Raw genomic sequence first — 21079 nt, forward strand, 5'->3', positions numbered from 1 at the left:
AAAAAAGTCAGGGCGCAATCTCCCCAGACGAAAAGGAACCACGCTGTTTGTCCTTCTGTAACTGAGCAACACCCTGGGCGGCTGGGGCTGGCTGTGTCTTCTGCGGTTTTTCTTGCTCTTCTCCGCAGAGGTTCACTTCCACCCTCTAAACGCTCCACAAGTGAAAAAGCAGGCGGGGCGGCCGCGGGCCCCAGTGGCAGGGGATCCCGGCCCAGGGCCCGCGCAGCCCCTTCCTCCAGCCGCGGGGCCGGACAGGGGCGGGTCCAGGCGGCCGGGCGCTGCGCCCCGCGCGCGGTAGAGGTCGCTGCGCCGCGGCGCGCGCTCTCACCGCGGTGGATAACGGGGCCGGGCCGTAGGAGAAAGGAAACCTGCCCGGGAGGCGGCGGCGGCCCGGAGCGAGCGAGGGAGGAGAGTTCACTTTTGCTCCGGTGTCAGCGCGCGGCGGCAGCAGCGGGCGCTGACGAGGGAGCACCGAGCGAGCGGGGCGCCCATCTCGGGGCGGCCAGGGGAGGGCCGCGAGAGGCCGGATACTAGCGCGCCGGCTGGGCGCGGAGCGGCGAGCCTGGCCAGCGAGGGGAGCCGCGGGGGGCGCGCCGCGTGCGGGCCCCCGGAACCGCGCAGGATGCCCCACGAGGAGCAGCCGTCCCTGCAGAGACCCCGCTACGGCTGTAAGTGCGCCGGGCGCGCGGGGTTCCACCGGCCTTGGGGAGCTCTCTCCCTAAGGGAGGGTTGGAGAAACCGAGGGAGCCGGGTGCGCGCCGCGGAGGAACCGGAGGGCAGCGGCTGGGTGGCTGGCAAAGTTGGGAGCTGGAGTTGCAAAGGCTAGTGAGCGGCGTCCTCCCGCTCTCCCCACAAATTCCTAATCCCCAGCTGGCACCCCAATCCTCTACCCCGCACACCCCACCGTGGCGCGAGGCAGAGCTGGATCTGCGCCCCGGGACACACCAAGTTAGGCGTTTAAGGGTATCAGGTGAGGAGCCCTCGGAGCTCCTGGACGTTGCCGGCTCGGGCCAGGGGGTGGCGTAAGGGACCCTTTTCTTCCAACTCAGAAGGGGAGCAAAGTTTGCTGTGGCTGCAGGTGGGCTCCGCAAGTAGTGTGCCCGCGCATTCTGCTACTAGCAATGTCGGCTTTCCTGGAAGGGGCGGTGTTTCCTCCTACCCCGCCCCCTCGGGCTTCACCTGGGCCGCAAGAGCCAGTTTGGGCCCCACAGGTGGGAGTCCTTTCCTGCTGCGGCTGAAAGGGGCACCTCGCCCATCCCCCCCGTGCGGCGCGCGGGAGGATTGCAGCCGGGACAGGACGCGGCGCTGGGCTCCCCGGGATCCGGTTGGAGCCGCGTGACTTGAATGAGGTAGTGTCGATTACCCAGCCAGGGTCTACCCTCGGAAAGAGGTTGCTTTGGCGGATCTTGAGTGGATAGAGCCAGATTAGAGCCAACCACATGGCTTCATGTGCAGAGTTCAGAGTCTTTACCAAACATGTGTCAGGAAGTATTTCCTTTAAAACAAACAGAAAGTTGGCACACTCTCTCAACAGGGTTGGCCCTGTCAGTGATCCCTGTGGCGGATCACAGGTTAATCTTTTGCCCAGGCTGGCCTTGGTGGCAGGGGTACCAGGTTTGGGTTAAGATAGTGAACCCTGCTGCATGTTTTGTGGTTCTGGCTGGTTGTGAGGGCCACAGGCTTGCCTAATAAAAGGGAGTAGTCAACGTGCTCACCCTCCCTTTCCTCCCCGCCAGTCTTGGAATGGAGCATCAGAGATGAGAAGTTAATTTTCCCAGGTGACCTTTTCTGTGTCAGCCAGTGAGGAGGCAGCCTGAGGAGTCAGCTGCAGCCTCTGTACTCTAGGGAAATGCATTTAACAAGTAACCCGGCCCTGCCCTTTGCAGCCTTAGTTTGCACTTTGCCTAACCAACCCAGAGGGCAGAGTTCCTTGCAGCGGGATGTGCTCATCCAGAGTGGTGTCAACCATCTTCAGATAGGTGAAAGTCCTTTATGTGTCAGGCTCCCAGAATGTATGGTAGCTTCACTGTGTCAAATTATAAGATGGCCACAATGTGTAGAAACTAGGCGAGTATGAATTTAAAAATGCGTTTTGATATCACATTTTAAACCATGATCTGTTTGGTGTGTCGTCCCTCACTAGTTCAGTGTGCTGGGCAAACTTGCAGTGCATGCAGTGCATTAATGTGGCATTTCCATCTGTTTCCCTGCGTGAGCGTCTGTGGTGGCGCTTGGTTTTCATTGAATGCACCTGTAGTTTTAGAGCGCTCTTAGAAGCGGCAATCTAGGAGATTCAGATCCCACAAGCATGAAGAGCATTGCACATCGGCACATAGCCCCTTTTTTTGGACATTCTCGTCCAACTTTTCTCACGAGTCTGGTGTAATAGGTGATGTGCCATCTTGTTGGAAGTTATTTTGTGAGGTGTTACTATAGAACAAAGATGAAATATTAGCTCACTAGTGTAATTCTGCAGAGAAGATATGGAGAACGGAAACGGTGAAGCTGCTATACTAATTTAGACGTGAGTAGAATATTACAACCAGAGTATCTTTCTACAATCAAAACTAAATTTAATTGAAAGTTATGCATAGGTATGATTTGAAAAATCATTTTTGTGCTGTTGTAACAAACTGTGATGTATTTGCCAAAGGAGTTCTGAAAACACGTTGCCACCATGGTCTGTCAAAAGTTTTATTCCAGTTACTTGAGAGTTAAAAAGACCAGCGATAGCAAAGAGGGGGCTTTGTGACTAGACGTAGATGATTTCACTCATCACTGATGATCCAGTCAGCATTTAAGTGGCTCCTGTGGGTCAGTAATCAATATGTCTGTGGCAGGAATTGTGGTTTTCTACCCTCTGCAAAACTTCTTTCCTTTCATGAGAAACGTTGTAAATGACGTGTTTCACTATTTGCTTCTCTTTAAAAGTGTAGCATAAGCCCAGCATGGGTGTGTTTATGTGTGTGTTGCAGGGGAAGGTTCTGGCTGATGCTCTGAGCTTTTGACTGATGCTCTGGTCTGCACGGTGAGATTTCTGAATCAACTGGTAACTGGTGTGTTTCAGTGGTCAACACAACTAAGCCTCTTATCCCTTTCCCAGTACTAGAAATTTAAGTTCTGAACTGTTAAATTCAGGTGTGTAAAACAGGATTGAGGGCTTCCCTGGTGGCGCAGTGGTTGAGAGTCCGCCTGCCGATGCAGGGGACACGGGTTCGTGCCCCGGTCTGGGAAGATCCCACATGCCGCGGAGCGGCTGGGCCCGTGAGCCATGGCCGCTGAGCCTGCGCGTCCGGAGCCTGTGCTCCGCAAGGGGAGAGGCCACAGCAGTGAGACGCCCGCGTACCGCAAAAAAAAAAAAAAAAAAAAAAAAAACAAAAACCACAGGATTGAATACATCTGTGTTTAGGGCAGCTTGGCTCTAACGGTCTATCAGTGCTTTTCTTTGGAGGCAGAGGGATGTATGCAGTGTTGCCCTGCAATGCTGTCTGTAATAGACAAAAAGTCAAGTCCCTCCTACGTGCACTAATGTTTTGGTTGAGCTTTTCAAAAGGTTCTTTCAGGTCACCAGCTAAAGTGTTATTTTAGTATGCCTTTAACTTTAATTACACATGCCCTTAGCCCAAATGACTTGTTTGGGAGAGTTTAAGCTTGTAATATCCAGTTTGTTGGAGAGTTTAGTGTTGCTTAAGCTGTTAGCAAACGCCTTTTTTTCTCTAGGGAACCATTGGTTTGCTTTTGCCCCTCACCTTCCACTCCATAAGCTTTTCAGCAGCTCATTTTAAGCAGATCTAATGCTTACCAAGTCTTCACGGTAATCAAAAGAGAAACAAAGGCCACTCAACTTCTGATCTGAGTCAGGTAAGTCCTACAGGTTAGGCACTTAAGCATGGGGTGTGGAATTTAAGTTGGTGAATTTACCAAGTGCTTGTGTGTTTCACGTGCTGTTGTTATCACCTGCTTATTATGACCTCTGAGAGGGCCAGGGGTTTTCCCGAAGCTGAAACCCCCTGATACTGTCTCAAAACCCCACAGCTAGCTGGTGACAGAGGGAGTTTGGAAGCCAGTGCTGTCAAACCCTGAAGCCTTTTCTCACTGGCTGTTGCCATTTGCCTCTCTTGACTCATCAAACGGGGCTTCGCCCCTCTTTTCTCTCTGTTTCAGGTGTTTGTCCTGATTTTATCAAACTGCAGAAACCTGTAGCCATTTGGATAGTGTGCTCTTTTAAAAGAAGATGGGTGGTATTCTCTCGAGTTTAATTTGGTTGTTTTACCCCTAAGGAAAAGTATGAAAGAATACATGGGCTTTTTGTAGAGTACATCTAGGCTTCATTAAAACATTCTATGTGTATGTAGAGACATCCCATCTCATTGTGAGGCACTGAAATGAAAGGCTTTTCCATAATATAGCTGCATGCTCCAGTGATTCCAAATAGGATAATTTGTAAAACACACTTTATTACATATACTGGCCATGCCTTAAAGTCTAGGGTTGATGAGAAATCAAGCGGAAGTTTGCAGTGGGTTGACTGACCAGTGAGCCGAGGCTTTTTCACCTTAGTGTTCCATTTCGTTTTTCTCCCTTGAAAGGCAGAATGGCGTCAGTGAAGTGGCAAAAGCTTTGGTGTTGAGTAGATCCTATGAAATCCTGACTTGGCCATTAACTGCCTGAGTAGCCTTGGGGTTTCTCTTATACCTTGAAGGATGGTGTTTTCCATTCCTGTGACAGTGGCTGGTGTGGTTCCTTGCACACAGTGCTAAACACATTGTAGTGACGTCAATCAATTGAGCACCTAACATGTACAACACATTGCCGATGAAGGGAAAATGACTGAGATGGTTACAGCTTTACAGCTTATAAGAGAATCTGGAAGATGAAGAGTAATGCTTATACTTTTACTAGTGTACTTCCAAGTTCTGTGGAAGTGTAGACACGAGAGTGACGGATTTGGGTGGGGAAATGCGAAGGCGTCATGAAGGCTGTGACCACGACCTGGAGGGAGGTCAGAGGGAAAACTGAAAGGCGTTCCGTGTATTCGTTGCATGAGTATTTTGGTGGGGATGATGCTTAGGAGGTGTGGATAGGTGCTGTGGAAAGGAGGTGTAGCCAGAGGGGAATTTATCATGGAATCCTTTATTTGTAGGCAACAAAAGGCAGAGCTGTCCTAAGAGTAGTTTAATCTAGTCTCTCACTGAAGTATCTCGCTCTTTGAGAGGTCTTTTTTTTTTTTTTTTTTAACTTTTCATTAGAGTTTATTGGCAAGTGACCTGATGAAGTGGGAAGGGTGGGTGTGCTTGGAATGCATGGGGTTGGAAAGAGCAGGAGGGTGGGTGAGGTTTGGGGACGTGTGCATCGGGGGGTGCCTTCTCTCTCGTTGCTCAGAAGACCCTTCACCATGCTTCTAGGTTGGGGAATTCTTTTTACTGCCAGGTTGGTTCTGCCAGATAGTTCCACTTGGGATAGGCTAGAAGTAAATCATGATGATGCTTCTGGAACTGGTGGCATCCAACGAATACAAAGAGAGGTAGGTCTGGACCCTCACCGGAGCCTAACAGACTCCAGCCAGGGAGACAGACAGCTAACTCCAAACCATTTCAGAATGTAAATTCCCTGAAAACAGGTTAAAAAAAAAAAAATGGTGTAGTTACAGCAGGGCAAGGACAGCGAAATTATCTAGGGGGTAGGGTTTCTTCTCCCTCTTTTTTTCCTCATACTCTCCATTACTTAATGACAATTTTGACTTCTCAAATTTCACTGGGGATTTAGGGCAGTCACAGGAGAACATCTCAGTTTGGTTGAAAGTGGCTAATGCCGAGTTTCCAGTTCATTAGCAGGTCCTCAGATTTGACTACACTCTCACTGGACTCTCCCTTAACTTTACAATCATGGGTTGTGCATGGCCCTTCCTTCCAAGGTGACCAAAGGCACTGACAGCTGTTTCTCTGGTCAGTGCAGTGGCTTTGCTGGAGCAGTTCCTGGAGCAGCAAGGGCTGTAGAGCATCACCTGGGAACCTGTTGGAAAGGCGAATCCCCTGCCCCACCCAGACCTCCTGAGCCGGGCAGTGTGTGTTTGGGGGTCCTACAAGGGCTTCTGATGCACTGCTCTAGTGCAAGGGTGAAAAAGCATCCCTAATACACAGATTACCCTCTCCACAGTGCTTGCAAGTTTTTGTCATGTAAGTAAAAACACGTGAGCACGTTACCAAATGCTTTATTTACAGTATGCCTTGTGTGTTTGATTTGAGCACACACATGCATGGCATACAAACCCTGGCATTGATTTCTGTACAGGTTTGTGTTTATTTTATAGGATCTGTTTCGGTATGGCATTAAGGTTGCTTTTCTCCCTTCTGGGAAACAAATGTGATTTAGAAGATAAAGTGCCAAATCTCCACTAACTAGGGATTAAGTGACATCAACTCCCCAAGGATCTCTAGGGGGAGGTGGTGCTCTTTGGAGCCATTGGGAAGGCTGAGTGAGCTGGGGAACCTGTTTGTGGAATAAGGAAGGTCCCAATCCTGGCCATTCTGGACTTTAATCCTTGCAGGGCGGGGCCTGGACAGTAAGGGTTGAAAGTTGTCTCTTCCCTCCATTTTTTTTATCCAGGACAACTTCAAGTGTTCTTCATCCATTCACAACTTTGAGAGCAGTTGAGTATGTTAGCAGAGATACTACCTGATAGGAATTAGTGCACCTAGGTCATGCCCACATTACAGAAAACTACTGATCTGTTTATTTTTCTATTGATTAAAGATAGGGGGACATTCCTCTGATTTTTTTGCTTAGGATCCCCAAAGAGGACTTTTAATTGTTCTGCTTTTTCCATTACTCCTGAATCTCTAAAGAAGTACATTTTTATATCAGTTTTTGCACATTAAGGCAGATTAGTTCCTGATAATTTTGGCTCACTTCTCATTTTATTGCCAGTATGAACTCAGTCTTACATAATGTTAAGGCAGATCCTTAGTCATCTTCATATAAATGGACTTGATTTGCATGTGATTGAAGCAACAGATGTTTGAAATACTTAAGGAATGCTTAGGTTCAGTACCTAGCTGGTAACCTGGAACCCTGGTACCTAGAAGACACTCAGTCAATATTTGCTGTTGTGACAGATTTTGCTTAAAGTGTCAGCACTGCACTGTTGGTCTGAATGAGGAACTTGTTTCTATTATCTGTTAAATTAAAGATAATCTCAAGAGTTTGACTGCCAGGCAAATATTTAATGTTGAGTTAAATTTGCTTTCACCCTCTGTGGAACCTAGGCAAGTTATTTTAATTTCTCTGTGCTTCCGTTTCCACCCCTCTAAAGTGTAGATGGGAAAGTGCATGCTCAGAGGGTTAAATGATTCAATGCACATTCAGAATGTGTCTCCATAGTGCCTGCACTTGACTGGTGGGGGAGGGGTGGCAGTAGTATTGCCCTCATCTCTGCTGCCCCTTGCCTGTCTCCCCACCTCCTTGCCCTCTTCTCACTTTAACAGAAAGTGGATTTAAAATCTTGGCCCCGTATATGTTTTTTAAATTGAGATATAATTGACATAAACATCCCACGCTTTCTTGAACGTATATACTCAACCGGAAAATAGTTATCTATGTGGAAATGGAGTCAGTCTATCAGTTTGGGTGGAGATCAAATTCTTGTTCATGTATACTTAAAAAAAAAACCAACTAACATGTTCTTTTGCTGACCGTTAACAAATAAAGTTGGATGGTGGGTTGGATTTCTGTGCTGCATTGTTTTATCATCTTAAAAGTGGTTGCGGAATTGTCACTAGCACACCTGAGTGAGGAATTATTCTGCAGTTAATAAGCAACCTGTTGTCTCATTTCAGGGTTAAGTTGATCATAGCTGCTGCAGCTGGTTTGAAAGCCCAAGGGTTTGTGACACTATCGAGATAGGAAGGAGCTGCTTGAAATAAGTGTTAATCTTCATGCCTAATTCAGATTGTGGAGTTTGGCTTCGATGAGAGCGTCGTCCAACCTTCTAGTCAACCTAGTACTGTGGGGATTTAGCAGGGGGTTGAGCAAGAGGAGGAGGAAGTGTGCTGGGTTCATTTGACGTCCCTCAGGATCCCTTACTGCCTCTAGAAAGATAGTGAAACTTTAGGTTCATGGGCCAGTGAAGCTCAACTTAGAGGAATAATTGGGATATTGGAGCCATTGGATGTAGAGAATCTTCACTGCTTCTTGTGTCCCCACGTTCAGATTACTCATTCATTCTGCTCTTCCCCCTTTCTTCTACCAGGGTTTTGTTTTGTCTGTTCCAGGAAGTTTCATACAAATGTTTCCTATCGACCCTTCTACTCCTCATCTCCCCCAGAAGGGAGCATTGGGGTCAGCCAGACTTGGCTGGTTCCTACCTGGGTCCCTGGGTATGTCGATCGCTTCCACATTCTTTGCCTCGGCCCTGGGCTGACCAGGCAGGCTTCGCAGGGTTGGGGTAAGGGACCCGGCAAGATGTCAGTCACATCATCAGCCTCACGGAATAAGAGTTCTCCGTTCACCCACCCCCTAAACTCTGCTCCCCCCCCGTATCCAATCCAGAGCCTTGCTCATACTGCACTCTTAGGAAGTTTTTCCGAGAAATGGTCATTACATAGCTAACACAGATAGGCCCTCACTTCCGTTCTGTTTCTACTAATGGTTTTTATTTTCCAAAGGAAAAAATATTCATTTAAAAAGAATGAGGCCTTCTTTCTAGATTAAAATTATCCAGTTCTTAAAATTACCTGAAATCTATACCATACTGCCTTAATCCTTGTCCATTTTTATTTCCTTTATGCTTTTTTAAGGCCTCTTCCCCCTCCCTCCCTCAGTTTTTTTTTTAAAGATTCAGTTGTAGTATTTAAAGTCATAAAATTTAAAATATATAAAAAAATAAAGAGAATGTATAAAGATACAGTTATCTGTCCATGAGAACCAGGGACACATGAGTCCTTTCCTTGCTTTGGCACTGATTCTGGGGACAGTTTCAGAGCTTTCCTCCTCAGTTCTGCAATAGAATATATGCTGTTGTTGGTTTGAATTGACCAACAGTTTGGAGGATTGTGCTTATGTATTATTCTTCAAAGTAGACTCCGGTTGTTAACTTTGCACATTTGATTAGGTGAACTCTGAGAAAGAGATGGAACTTATAATGTGCTTCTGTGTAGTGGTTTTGAAATCTTTGAAAATGTGTACCTTGGATCTGTTGAGTAGGACAGACAAAATCCAGCAACCAAACAGGGAAGATAGACTTAACCTATGTACTCATGAATATCTCTAGAAGGTTATGCAAACATCTTTTTAGAGGTTACCTTTGGGGAGAGAGACTGAGGGCAAGGGTGAGAATATTATTTGAATTGTTTTTACCATGTATTACCTTTCAAAAAATAAAGCAAATGTGCTTTGAAAAATATTGTACTACATTGGGACTTCCCTGGTGGCACAGTGGTTAAGAATCCGCCTGCCAATGCAGGGGACACAGGTTTGAGCCTTGGTCCAGGAAGATCCCACATGCCGTGGAGCAGCTAAGCCCATGCGCCACAACTACCGAGCCTGCGCTCTAGAGCTTGTGAGCCACAACTACTGAGACCACATGCCATAACTCCTGAGCCCACGTGCCACAACTACTGAAGCCCGCACTCCTCGGGCCCATGCTCTGCAACAAGTGAAGCCACCCCAACGAGAAGCCCATGCACCGCAATGAAGAGTAGCCCCCCGCTCACTGCAACTAGAGAAAGCCCACGCACAGCAGCAAAGACCCAACACAGCCAAAAATAAATAAATAAATAATAAAAATAAATTTATTAAAAATTGTACTACATTGATGACTCTGAGAATAACATGGATAAAATAGAACAGCAATAAAATCCATGAGGGTCACAACTGTGTCTTTTGGTCACTGCTGTATCCCCAGTGTCTGGCATTATAAGTCATTCAACATGTCAGCAGTAGTTCTTTCTAGGTAATGAGATTTTTTTTTTTTTTTACATCTTTATTAGAGTATAATTGCTTTACAATGGTGTGTCATTTTCTGCTTTATAACAAAGTGAATCAGTTCTACATATACATATGTTCCCATATCTCTTCCCTCTTGCGTCTCCCTCCCTCCCACCCGCCCTATCCCACCCCTCCAGGCGGTTACAAAGCACTGAGCTGATCTCCCTGTGCTATGCAGCTGCTTCCCACTAGCTATCTACCTTACATTTGGTAGTGTGTATATGTCCATGCCTCTCTCTCGCTTTGTCACAGCTCACCCTTCCCCCTCCATATCCTCAAGTCCATTCTCTAGTAGGTCTGTGTCTTTATTCCTGTCTTACCCCTAGGTTCTTCATGACATTTTTTTTTCTTAAATTCCATATATATGTGTTAGCATGCGGTATTTGTCTTTCTCTTTCTGACTTACTTCACTCTGTATGACAGACTCTAGGTCTATCCACCTCATTACAAATAACTCAATTTCGTTTCTTTTTATGGCTGAGTAATATTCCATTGTATATATGTGCCACATCTTCTTTATCCATTCATCCGATGATGGGCACTTAGGTTGTTTCCATCTCTGGGCTATTGTAAATAGAGCTGCAATGAACATTTTGGTACATGACTCTTTTTGAATCATTGTTTTCTCAGGGTATATGCCCAGTAGTGGGATTGCTAGGTCATATGGTAGTTCTATTTGTAGTTTTTTAAGGAACCTCCATACTGTTCTCCATAGTGGCTGAACCAATTCACATTCCCACCAGCAGTGCAAGAGTGTTCCCTTTTCTCCACACCCTCTCCAGCATTTATTGTTTGTAGATTTTTTTGATGGTGGCCATTCTGACCAGTGTGAGATATCTCATTGTAGTTTTTATTTGCACTTCTCTAATGGTTAGTGATGTTGAGCATTCTTTCATGTGTTTGTTGGCAATCTGTATATCTTCTTTGGGGAAATGTCTATTTAGGTCTTCTGCCCATTTTTGGATTGGGTTGTTTGTTTTTTTGATATTGAGCTGCGTGAGATGCTTTTAAATTTTGGAGATTAATCCTTTGTCAGTTGCTTCAAAAATGGTTTTATACTTAGAAAAGTTAGAACAGTTACCCCTTACTACTCAAGATACAAAGTTATTGTTAGCTATGAACTTTGCCTTGAAAAAATTAGAGTCTGAAAAACAGGTCTGTTATTATGGGAAGGATTCAGTGGAGATCTAATTTTCTAGGGGGTGTGTGTGTGTGTGCGCGCGCGCGTGCGTGTACGTGCGCACATGCTTGTGTGAGAGACAGGGATTGAAAGGCTAAAGTGTTGAGAGGTCCAGGATGCTCTAGTTAAGCTGTTGTAGTTGGGATCGAGATGATGAGAGGTTGGATGAAAACCATAAAGATAAGCAAGGTGAAGTAGGGAGCAGTGATAGGCAAAAATCCCAGGTGGGCAGTAGCTAATCAAAGTTTTTAAAATTTGTGAAGGGAAAGTGTGTGGGAAGCCGACTTGTAAAAGGCAATGGGTCAAGAAATAGTGTTCACAGTGAAATAAAGGTGGTTGACATAAAAGCAGGGAATTATTCTCCTGACTCAGGAGAACTCTCAAGAGCCTCACCGAGGTAGACCACTCATTATTTTTTTATTCAACAAGACGTGCTGGATGCTGTGTGTATGATGGAAGTTACCCGGGGCTTGTAGACTAAATACCTTCGGTAAAGTGTGAGCAGAGCCTTATATAAAATGGATAAGAAGCTTCGGAGTGTCCCTGAGCTGGAGATGGCATTTGCTACTTTCACCACTCAAATGGGGAGGAAAACATTTGTGAACAGTACACAGACAGAGCAAGGTGAGTCTCCCCCTTGGAAGCTGCCATCATCCCCTGAATTATGTTGTAAAACTGAGGTAGCTGGAATGGGAGTGTTGTCACCCTGGAGGGATGAGAGTCATGGGGCACTGTGATGGCAAGGGCAGTGTCTAGCATCTGAGGGCTTAGGTGGAGGTGCCACTTACTGTATGGCATGGGGTATGGCTTCTCTGAGCTTCCGTCTACACATTTGAGAAGTGGGTTTATGTTTACCTCAGAAGGGGTGTGAGGTACGGGAGATTGCTCTGAAAACTGTTCAAGTGTTATATATGGGTGGTGTGGGGTAATTTAGCTGCTTACATGAATACCTCTTTCAGGTAGTCCTATTAGTGTTGAAAAGGGCTTATCACTCTATCGCCTACCTCAAAGGCAGTGCCACTTCAGCTTTATGACATAGGCTGTTTTTGGACCCATGTTTGAAATGAGGCTTTTTTTCCCCCCTTCCTTCTCCAGTTTGAAAAGCAAAATTTTCGCTTTGGGTAGCAATATGTTTGAGATATAAATTTTCTAAATCCTAGTGTGTAATCTTTGGCCAGATTCTTCCTTATCTATCTAAACATTTGTCTTACTAGGCGGTGTAAATAATGAAAACATAAGGGAATAGTAGGTGCCTCAAAGTTGAAAAGACATTTCAAGAGTGTCTTTGAGACCTCTGCTATAGGAGAATGTTTCTTAAAGGGAATCTATTTTATGAGACATGGGAAATCTACGATGAGGGGGGACAATAAAGCTTGGGAGCCACTTGTTTCCTAGTCTGTTGATAGAGCTCATTTCTTTACAAATTTGAAATGTTGTGGCTTATTTTTAAGAAAAGTAAGGGAAGGGTGGAAGGTAGGGCAGCTGGGATCATTTGGGACTGAAGAAATTTCCCAGGGCCTCTGGGTATCAACAGTGGGCCACCCTCTTAGGTTAATTGCACATCTTTGGCTGTTATACACGCCGTAATATCACATCTCGGTTTAGAGCTCTTTTAATTCCTAGTTGTCAACCTGACTGCCCATTATAATCTCCAGGGGAGCTTCACAAAGAAAACACTGATTCCCTGGATCCCAGCCCCCAGATGTTCTGTTTATTTGTTTGGGGGTAGAGCTCTGGCATAAACATTTTTATTTTGTTTTATTTTGATTTAGTTTTACTTAAAAAATTTTTGAGCCCTCAAAACCACAAAGAACGATACTTTGAATGTCCATGCCTTTCACTTAGCTTCACCAACTGTTAACATCCTGCTGCACCGTTGCATCTGCAGAGACTCTGACAGCTTAGCCCTCAATACTTCACGCATCTCACAGGCCAACAACAAGGATACTCTCCTCCACAACCCCATCTTCCGTACCACTGGTACTGTGCGTTCAAGTCTACCATCCACTTTTAAATTCTACACTAAGATCTTCCTCCACTGTACTTTATAGCCATTTTTTTGGATCCAGCGTCCAGTCAAGTGTCTCATATTGCCTTTGGCTCTTATGCGCCCCTCAGTCTTGCCCAGGCTGGAACAGTGCTTCCACTCCCTTTTAATTCAATGACATTGAATCCCCTAAGAAGCCCAGGTGCATTTCTTGGCATGAAAGCCTCATGAGTGACGTTTCCTCCCAGTACATCACATCAGAAGTCCACCATGTCCAACGTGTTACTACCAGTGATGAATAGATATTTTAAGAAATCTCCATAGGAGATTCCAGTGTGCGGCCAAGGTTTGAAATTCATTGAATTAATTAAAACCCCTTTCTCTGTGTGTACACGTGTTTGTCGTAAAGTACAGAGCATCAAGTTTACCATTTTAACCATTCTTAAGTGTAAGTGCAGTAACGTTAAGTGCGTTCACATTTTTGTGCAACCATCACCACCATCCATCTCCAGAACTTTTTCATCTTCTCAAACTGACACTGTATCCATTCAACAATAGCTCCCCGTTCCCCCCTCCTCCCATTGCCTGCAACCCACCCTTCTTTCTCTGTCTTTCTCTGCTTTTGACTACCCTAGATACATCATATGAGTGGAGCCATACAGTATTTGTCCTTTTGTGAGTGGCTTGTTTCACTTAGTTTAGTGTCCTCGAGATTCATCCAAGTTGTACCATATATTAGAATTTCCTTCCATTTTAAGGCTGAATAATATTCTCTTGTACATATATACCATATTTTGTTTATTCGTCTGTTGATGGACAGCCTGGGTAGTTTCCCTTTTGGCTCTTGCAAAAATACTGCTATGAACATAGGTGTACAAGTATATACCTATGAACAAAAGTTTCCTTCTTTTGCCTGTATACCCAGAAATGGGATTGCTCGATTGTATGGTAATTCTACGTTTAATTTGGAGGGAATTGCCCCACATCTCTCCCTTTTCAATTAAGTGAATGGAAGCCTCAGAAGAGTAAAATATGTTTGAGTTCAAGGGAGAACTCAGAATGCAGGCCTCTGGGCTCCTGTTCAGATGACCACCCCAAGGGCATGTGTGGATCCCTTTTCTTCATAGGGGATAAAGACCAATGTCTAGATGTGGCAAGATTTACTTCTTTGCAACCCCGGGTGGGATGCAGGACAAGGGTTAGCATGTAGCATTTCATTTACATTATGCATAACCTTTAAGAGAGTTTTAGCTTTTGGTTGATCATTTAAATAGTATTACTCCATAGATAAGAGGTTGTTGCCTTTGGACTCTGTAAGTAGTGCAAAGGGAGGTAACTGGTTGCCTCTCTGGGGTGTATAGGATTTTTTTTTAATATATAAATTTATTTATTTTATTTATTTACTTTTGGCTGCATTGGGTCTTCGTTGCTGTGTGCAGGCTTTCTCTAGTTGTGGCGAGCCGGGTCTACTCTTTGTTATGGTGCACGGGCTTCTCACTGCGGTGGCTTCTCTTGTTGTGGAGCACGGGCTCTAGGCGCACAGGCTTCAGTAGTTGTGGCGCGTGGGCTTAGTTGCTCCGTGGCATGTGGGATCTTCCCGGACCAGGGCTCAAACCCATGTCCCCTGCATTGACAGGCAGATTCTTAACCACTGCGCCACCAGGGAAGTCCCGGGTATATAGGATTTTGAGTATTGTTTTCATTTGTTAAGCTGGCTCCTCCAAATACAGTTAACCCTTGAAAACATGTGTTTGAACTGCTCAGGTCCACTTGTATGTTTTTCAGTAGTAAATATTACAGTACTACATTATCCTCGGTTGGTTAACTCCGTGGATACGGAGGGACCGCCTGTAAGTTACATATGGATCTTTGACTGCAGAAGGTCGATGCCTCTGACTCCCATGTTCAAGGATCAACTGTATTAGCTGTGTGACCTGGGGCAAAATCATAACTTCCCTGATTCATGCTGTTCAACTGTAAAATGGGGATAATAATAGTAGTTAGAACTGAATGAATTACTCTACATAAAAATGCTGTGTCTAGTACCGAGAAGGCACTCAGTGCAAGCTATTAATATATCTCTCATCAATTTCAATGATGCTAGTTAGATAGTTCCAATCATCCTTGGAAGTATTATTTGGAATGCTGATATTTTTAGAATGAGTTATTGAGTTGTACTAGACTTGGTGTCTCCATTTGGCTGTCTTGTGGCTGGCAGACAGAGGCTTCTAATGTGGTGACTTTTACCCAGAGCAGAAGGTGGCAGGACCCTGTGAGAGCAAGGGCTCTAGAACAACTGTGGACTGAAAGTAAGGGGAAGCCATTTCCTAAGGGTGAGTGTTGGTCATTTTTATACACTGCTGGGGCCATGGAGTCCAGAGTAAGAAAGTGTGTTTGGAGGATTCTGGCTTCATTGTCCCTGGCTTAGGTGGAGCCAGGACTAGACAACCTGCTGTTTTGGAAGACTGGTCATCCTTCGGCTCCCTGGTTGGAAATGAGCATTACAGGATCAGCAGTCTAGTTCTGTGTAACCAGGTTGTTGTCTCTTAATGATTAGTTTGGAATGCGTGCTGAGTATCACTTGTGGAGTTCCTAGGATTATTTAACAAGAGGGTTAGGGTTAGGCTCTGCAGAATAGCCTGGAAGTATTGAAACTGGGACAATCCTATTTCACTGGAGGATCCTGATCTTAACCCTGGTCTCTGCACAGCCCTGGGAGAGACATCCCATGGTTTTTCGTGCCTGCTAGGAGGGGACAGGACCACGAGAGGTGGGCATTGTATACACAATTCTAAGAAGAAGGGACTGGTTCCTGCCTTTTTCTGTCAGTTTAACCCCTGATGATGCTGATAATAACAAATATATAGCGCTTATAGGTGCCAGGCGCGGCTCTGAGCACTTTATATGAATCACCCAGTTTAATCCTTATGACAACTTTCTGAGATTGGTAATATTATCCCCATTTTATAGGTGGGAAAACTGAGGTACAGAGAGGTTAAGTAACTGCCCAAGGGCCCACAGCTAGTAAGTGGCAGCGTTAGGATTTGAACCCAGGCAGTGTGACTACAGACCTTGTGCCTGCTGTACCTGTTGGATACACGTTAAAAAGTCAGTTTTGTGTACTTGGTACTATGTCTTCTGGGTAAAGCATTTTAGCCATTGTACTAGTTTCCTTTTGTAACAAATTAAAACAAACTGTGTGGCTTAATATAAGAGACATTTATTCTCCCACATTCTCTAGGCTAGAAGTCCAAAATCAAGGTGTTGGCTGGGCTACACTCTCTCTGAAGGCTCTGCTGGGAGGTCCTTCCCTGCCTCTTCCTAGCTTATGCTTGTTGCTGGTAGTCGTTAGAGTTGCTTGGCTTTTAGGTGTATCAGTCCAGTATCTGCCTCCATGGTCACATGGTGTTATCCCTGAGTGTTTTTTCTTCTTATAAGTCATTGGGTTAGGGGCCACCCTAATCTATTGTGACTTCATTTTAATTTATTGCATCTGCAAAGACCCCATTTCCAAATAAGTTCACATTGTGAGATTCCGGGCAGACATGAATTTGGGGGGGGGGATACTGTGCAATGCAGTATAGCCATTAAATTTGGGCAAAGGAAGAATTTCAGACATCTGAACTTTTTAGCACAGTGACTTTAGCTGGTCATGAACGGTGATGTATAGGGAATTCCCTGGCGGTCTAATGGTTAGGATTCACTGCTGTGGTCCCAGGTTCAATCCCTGGTCGGGGAACTAAGATCCCACAAGCATGGCATGGCCAAAACAAAACAAAGCAAACAGAAAAGTAAACAAACAAAAACCCAGTGATGCATATGGCCGGGGAGAGGCAGGGAGTTAGTGGGGTTGGCTAGTGTCTGCTGTCAAGTCCATGCTTGGTCATCACCAAAGCTGAGATATCATCACGAAAACAGATGAACGAAGGAAAAGTGTAGAGGCAGCGGAGATCAAAGAAAGGATTTGCAGGCATGAGAAGGCGGTGGTGCCTGGATGGGCACTACCTAGAGAGAGAAAGACAGCAGTAATCACAGCACTGTTTAGGAGCCAGCACCACATAATGATAATTTAAATCCTCTCTCAGTGACTTAAAACCTATTCAGCGCATTCTGAATAAGAGAACTGGGAAGTGTGTGGTTCTTCTTAGAGATGTTTCTGTCAAGTTCACCTTGCGGTGCATGCAGGTTTAGCCAACAGTTAAGCAGAGAATAGGCTCGTTTAGAAGTCCTTTGATCAGGCTGGATGGCTGAAACATACATTGTTTCCAACGTAATTTTTATGGCAACAGGACTTTCTGCCATAAATCCATAACAGGTTTACAAATAGCCACTTTCTGTTTTTTGCTCAGACTGATAAAAGGTCAGAAGTACAAATTTGGAGCTTATCTGTAGACTTCTGTGAAGGTCTTACACATTGTTTTTGGTGTATTTATATCCCTCTGCCTTCATTGTTCTTGTCTGCTTTTGTTTCGTTTACCTAATTTCATTTCTTTGTATTTATACATTCCCCCGCTGCCCCCCACATATCTATCTTTGTTAACCTGCTCAGATACTTTCAGGAAGAAAGTGAGATGTAAGTGAAGTGGTCAGTTGACAAATGAGCCCCTTGGCCTGGTCTCTGCTCTCAGAGAGCTGAGCTTCTGATGGGGGAGATGGCACAGTGTCTCAGAGCCCTGGTTCTGTCACTTAACTACCATTCAGCTCTGGTTTCCCCTCCCGCAGAATGAAGGGATGAAGTAGTGGTACCTATCTGATGGCATCATGAGAACGAAATGGGATGCAAATGTAAAGCACTTAGCACAGTACCTGGCACGTAGAGCGTGCTCAGTGGGTGGAGAAAGGAGCATTCCAGAAGAGGAGATAGTGTGAGCTGAAGCCCGGGATTGATATGCCTCAATCCCATGCATGCAGGACTGATTAGAGGGAAGGAGAGCAGAGTGGATGGAGTGTCCTGACAGCCATGAAGGCAAGGATTCTTAGACACTGAAGAGGCACAGACAGTTGGACCGTTTTTTCTTCTTCCTCCTGAGCATTCCTTCTCATCTGCAGTGACTCCAAGCCCATGCCTGCCTTGCTATTTCTTCCCCTGTATTTGATCCATCCGGAGCTTGTCCTAGCTCAGGGCAAGCCTCTTGACTGACTCCAGCAGAATTCAAGGAGAGGTTTGAAACTCATAACCCTGGTGGCCAAGGCTGTTTAGAGAGATGGATCCTTCATTAAAATTTTATTGCTTCAGTTTCCTTTTTCTTCTCCAGCCTCTTTATTTACTACCTTCTGTTACACATAAACTTTTGAAGTCTAAATAGCAGACAGCTGTTAATGTTGCCATTGGAGAACCACAGAAAACTTAAACTAGTTTTGAATGATGTGGAGAAGTGCTTAGAAAATAAAGTGAGAAAGCAGGATACACTGTGGCGAATTTAGAACTTAACTCCTGTGGGGGAAAGGACTGGAAGGAGGCACATCACATTGTTAACAGTTGTTTTAAGTAGAACTATGTTTCCTACTCTGTAGTTTTCATTTCTCTTAGACCTGTAATCATTAAAAATGGGGGGGACCCCACCCACATTAGTTTTCATATTACTGCTTCTGTTTGTGAGGTAAGACGCTCTTCCCCATCTGGACTTCGCTGACTTGGGATAATATCGTCTGGTGTAGAGACTATTGCTGGGATGAAATGAATTGCCAGTGAATCAGCTTGCTGGCCTGGCTTTTCTGCTCCCTTTTTCCCAAGCCTGTGGGCTTCATCCAGCCATTTAGACCTTGTGGGTCAGTGCTTGTGTGCCACGTGGAAATAGGACTTTTTCACGTGTGCTGGTGTCAGGAGTTGGAGGATGGAATGCATTTGAATTGGAAGTTGTTGTGTAACTCACTTCATGGGTCAGATTGAGAGCAGGTTTTCCCATGGTCTGTGCCAATAAGCTCACTGTTGAGACCCTCGAGTCACAAGATGAGAGCGTGTGTGCCCAGTTCTGAGTTTCCCTTCATCGGCGTCCAGTCATTTCCAGTGGGCAGAATTTCGGTCAGCTGGCGCATCACCAGCAGGGGCCAAATTAGGCATAATTGCACATGAGCTTAACTTTCAGGTCTGTGGCTTCCTGTGCTCTGCAGAAGCATGCCAGGCCTGGAGCTTTGTTCTCCCTGGGAATAGCATGCCCGGGAGAAAGGTTACAGTATAATTCATCATCCAAACCTAGATACCTTTATGGGAGAAGAGGAATTCTAGTAATTATGCCAAGGCAACCATGTCAGCTGGGCCATTTCTGGGCACACGGGGACGTATGGTCCCCTGCCCGGTAGGATGGTTCTTTCTCTGTTCTGTGAAATTAACTTCAGTTTCTTAGACAGAGTCTTCACAGCAACCTTTGGAGGAGAGGGGAAGACAAAACTGTTGGAGAGGATGCCAGGGCATTCTAGAAAAGGGGAAGCAGGGGTCCTTTTCAGGAAAGTTGAGCTAAAAATAGAGCCCTGCCGTTCAGCAGTGGCTTGGGTGCCTCAAATGCTGGGGTCCGTGCCATTGTTTCTTTTCTTTGCATTCCTTGTGAGTCCTGGCTCCTTTTCCTCTGTTATAAAGGAACCAGTCTGTGTGCTGACTCGTCTGGGATGCAGCCCCTTTAACACACCGCGGAGCTGGACCAGAAGATCACTAAGCCCCTTCCCGCTCTCACAGCCTGTGATTTTATAATAGGTGGTCTCAGGCCTGCACTGCATGAGTAATGAGTAGGGGACAGGCACAGGGCCCGGCTCCTCGTGGCTGTCACACACTCAGGCCAGCTCCTGTTGGAGGCAGGAGTGGAAAACCCTTGAGTGAGGAGAGTACAGGCCTTTGACTGGGGAGTGGGTTTCTTGGTGGGGTGAACAGTAGGTGATGGGGGCACTGAGAGGGAAGAGGAAACGACACTGTAGATAATTCGATAGGTCAGGGTTTCTCAGCCTCAGTACTTCCAACATTTTTGACCGGATAATTCTTGGTTGTGGGGAGCTGTTCTGTGCATTGCAGGATGTTTAGTGGCATCCCCGACACACTATATGCCAGGAGTGTTCCCAGTCACTTGTGACAACCCCAAATGTCTCCGGACATTGCCAGACGTCCCCCGTTGAGAATCATTACCACAGGTAAAGAAACAGGACTGTTTTATGGATGTTTTCTTTTTGCGTTGCTGTGTTTTGTACTGGCCAGGCTCCAGCTTAAGCTTTTGTAATACCATTTACTGGCCCAATTAGTGTTTGTGATGATAGGTAGTGATTTAAACGAAATAGCCTCACTTTCATGCTCCCAGATTTGGCTCTGAAATAAAGTGAGCTGAGCTCTCCCCACCCACCCCTTTCACGAGTTCATGAATAATGAGGTCTTTCTGCTGGAAATGGGATTATGCTTTTTTCCCACCATTTAAAACAATTTTTTTCCAGAATTTCTACCATGACTAGTGTTAACAGGATTTTATACTGGCAAAAACATTACGTTTTAAATGAGGGTTCTCTAGCTCAGCGCTTCTCACACTTTCCTGTGCGTATGCATCATCTGAGGATGGAGTAAACTGGGGATTCAGGCGGGCCGGGCTGGGCCTGAGATTCTGTGGTCTGACAAGCTCCCAGGTGACGCCCTCATGGCTGGTCTGCAGAGCACACTTTGAGTAGTAAGGCTCTAATAAGCACCAACTCTTGACAGTTAAAGAAGAATTGGCAGATAGGTCCAGGAAGATGACAGAACACTCTGAGTGGGGGCAGCCTAAGACTTTTGGCAATCTATTATCGAGGGGCTGCCCACAGACCTTTCTGTGCAAGAGATGTGATTGCCTGAGCCCATCTGTAGCCTTACAGGCTATCAGCCAGCAGGAGGACCAAGGCTTGCAGCCTCTTACCTGATGCTGTAAGAAGCAATTTAACAGGACAGCCCGAGACAGATGGCTGCACCCCCTGAATCCGCA

The 21079-nt window shown here is 45.7% G+C and overlaps 1 protein-coding gene across 2 annotated transcripts in view; it reads left to right on the plus strand.

Annotated features, from left to right (window-relative positions):
• Positions 1 to 232: 232 nt before the first annotated feature.
• Positions 233 to 21079, plus strand: part of IQGAP2 (IQ motif containing GTPase activating protein 2) — a 286332-nt gene continuing 265485 nt past the window's right edge. For both annotated transcript variants that reach the window (XM_022594569.3, XM_022594577.3), the window contains exon 1: positions 233 to 668. In XM_022594569.3, the coding sequence (XP_022450277.2) occupies positions 623 to 668 (46 nt within the window). In that variant the 5' untranslated portion in view covers positions 233 to 622. The remainder of the gene's footprint in view (positions 669 to 21079) is intronic.

Source organism: Delphinapterus leucas, chromosome 3 (assembly GCF_059928025.1).
Source record: "Delphinapterus leucas isolate spDelLeu-1000000601 "Yukka" chromosome 3, BTC_Dleu_Yukka2, whole genome shotgun sequence".
Taxonomy (NCBI): domain Eukaryota; kingdom Metazoa; phylum Chordata; class Mammalia; order Artiodactyla; family Monodontidae; genus Delphinapterus; species Delphinapterus leucas.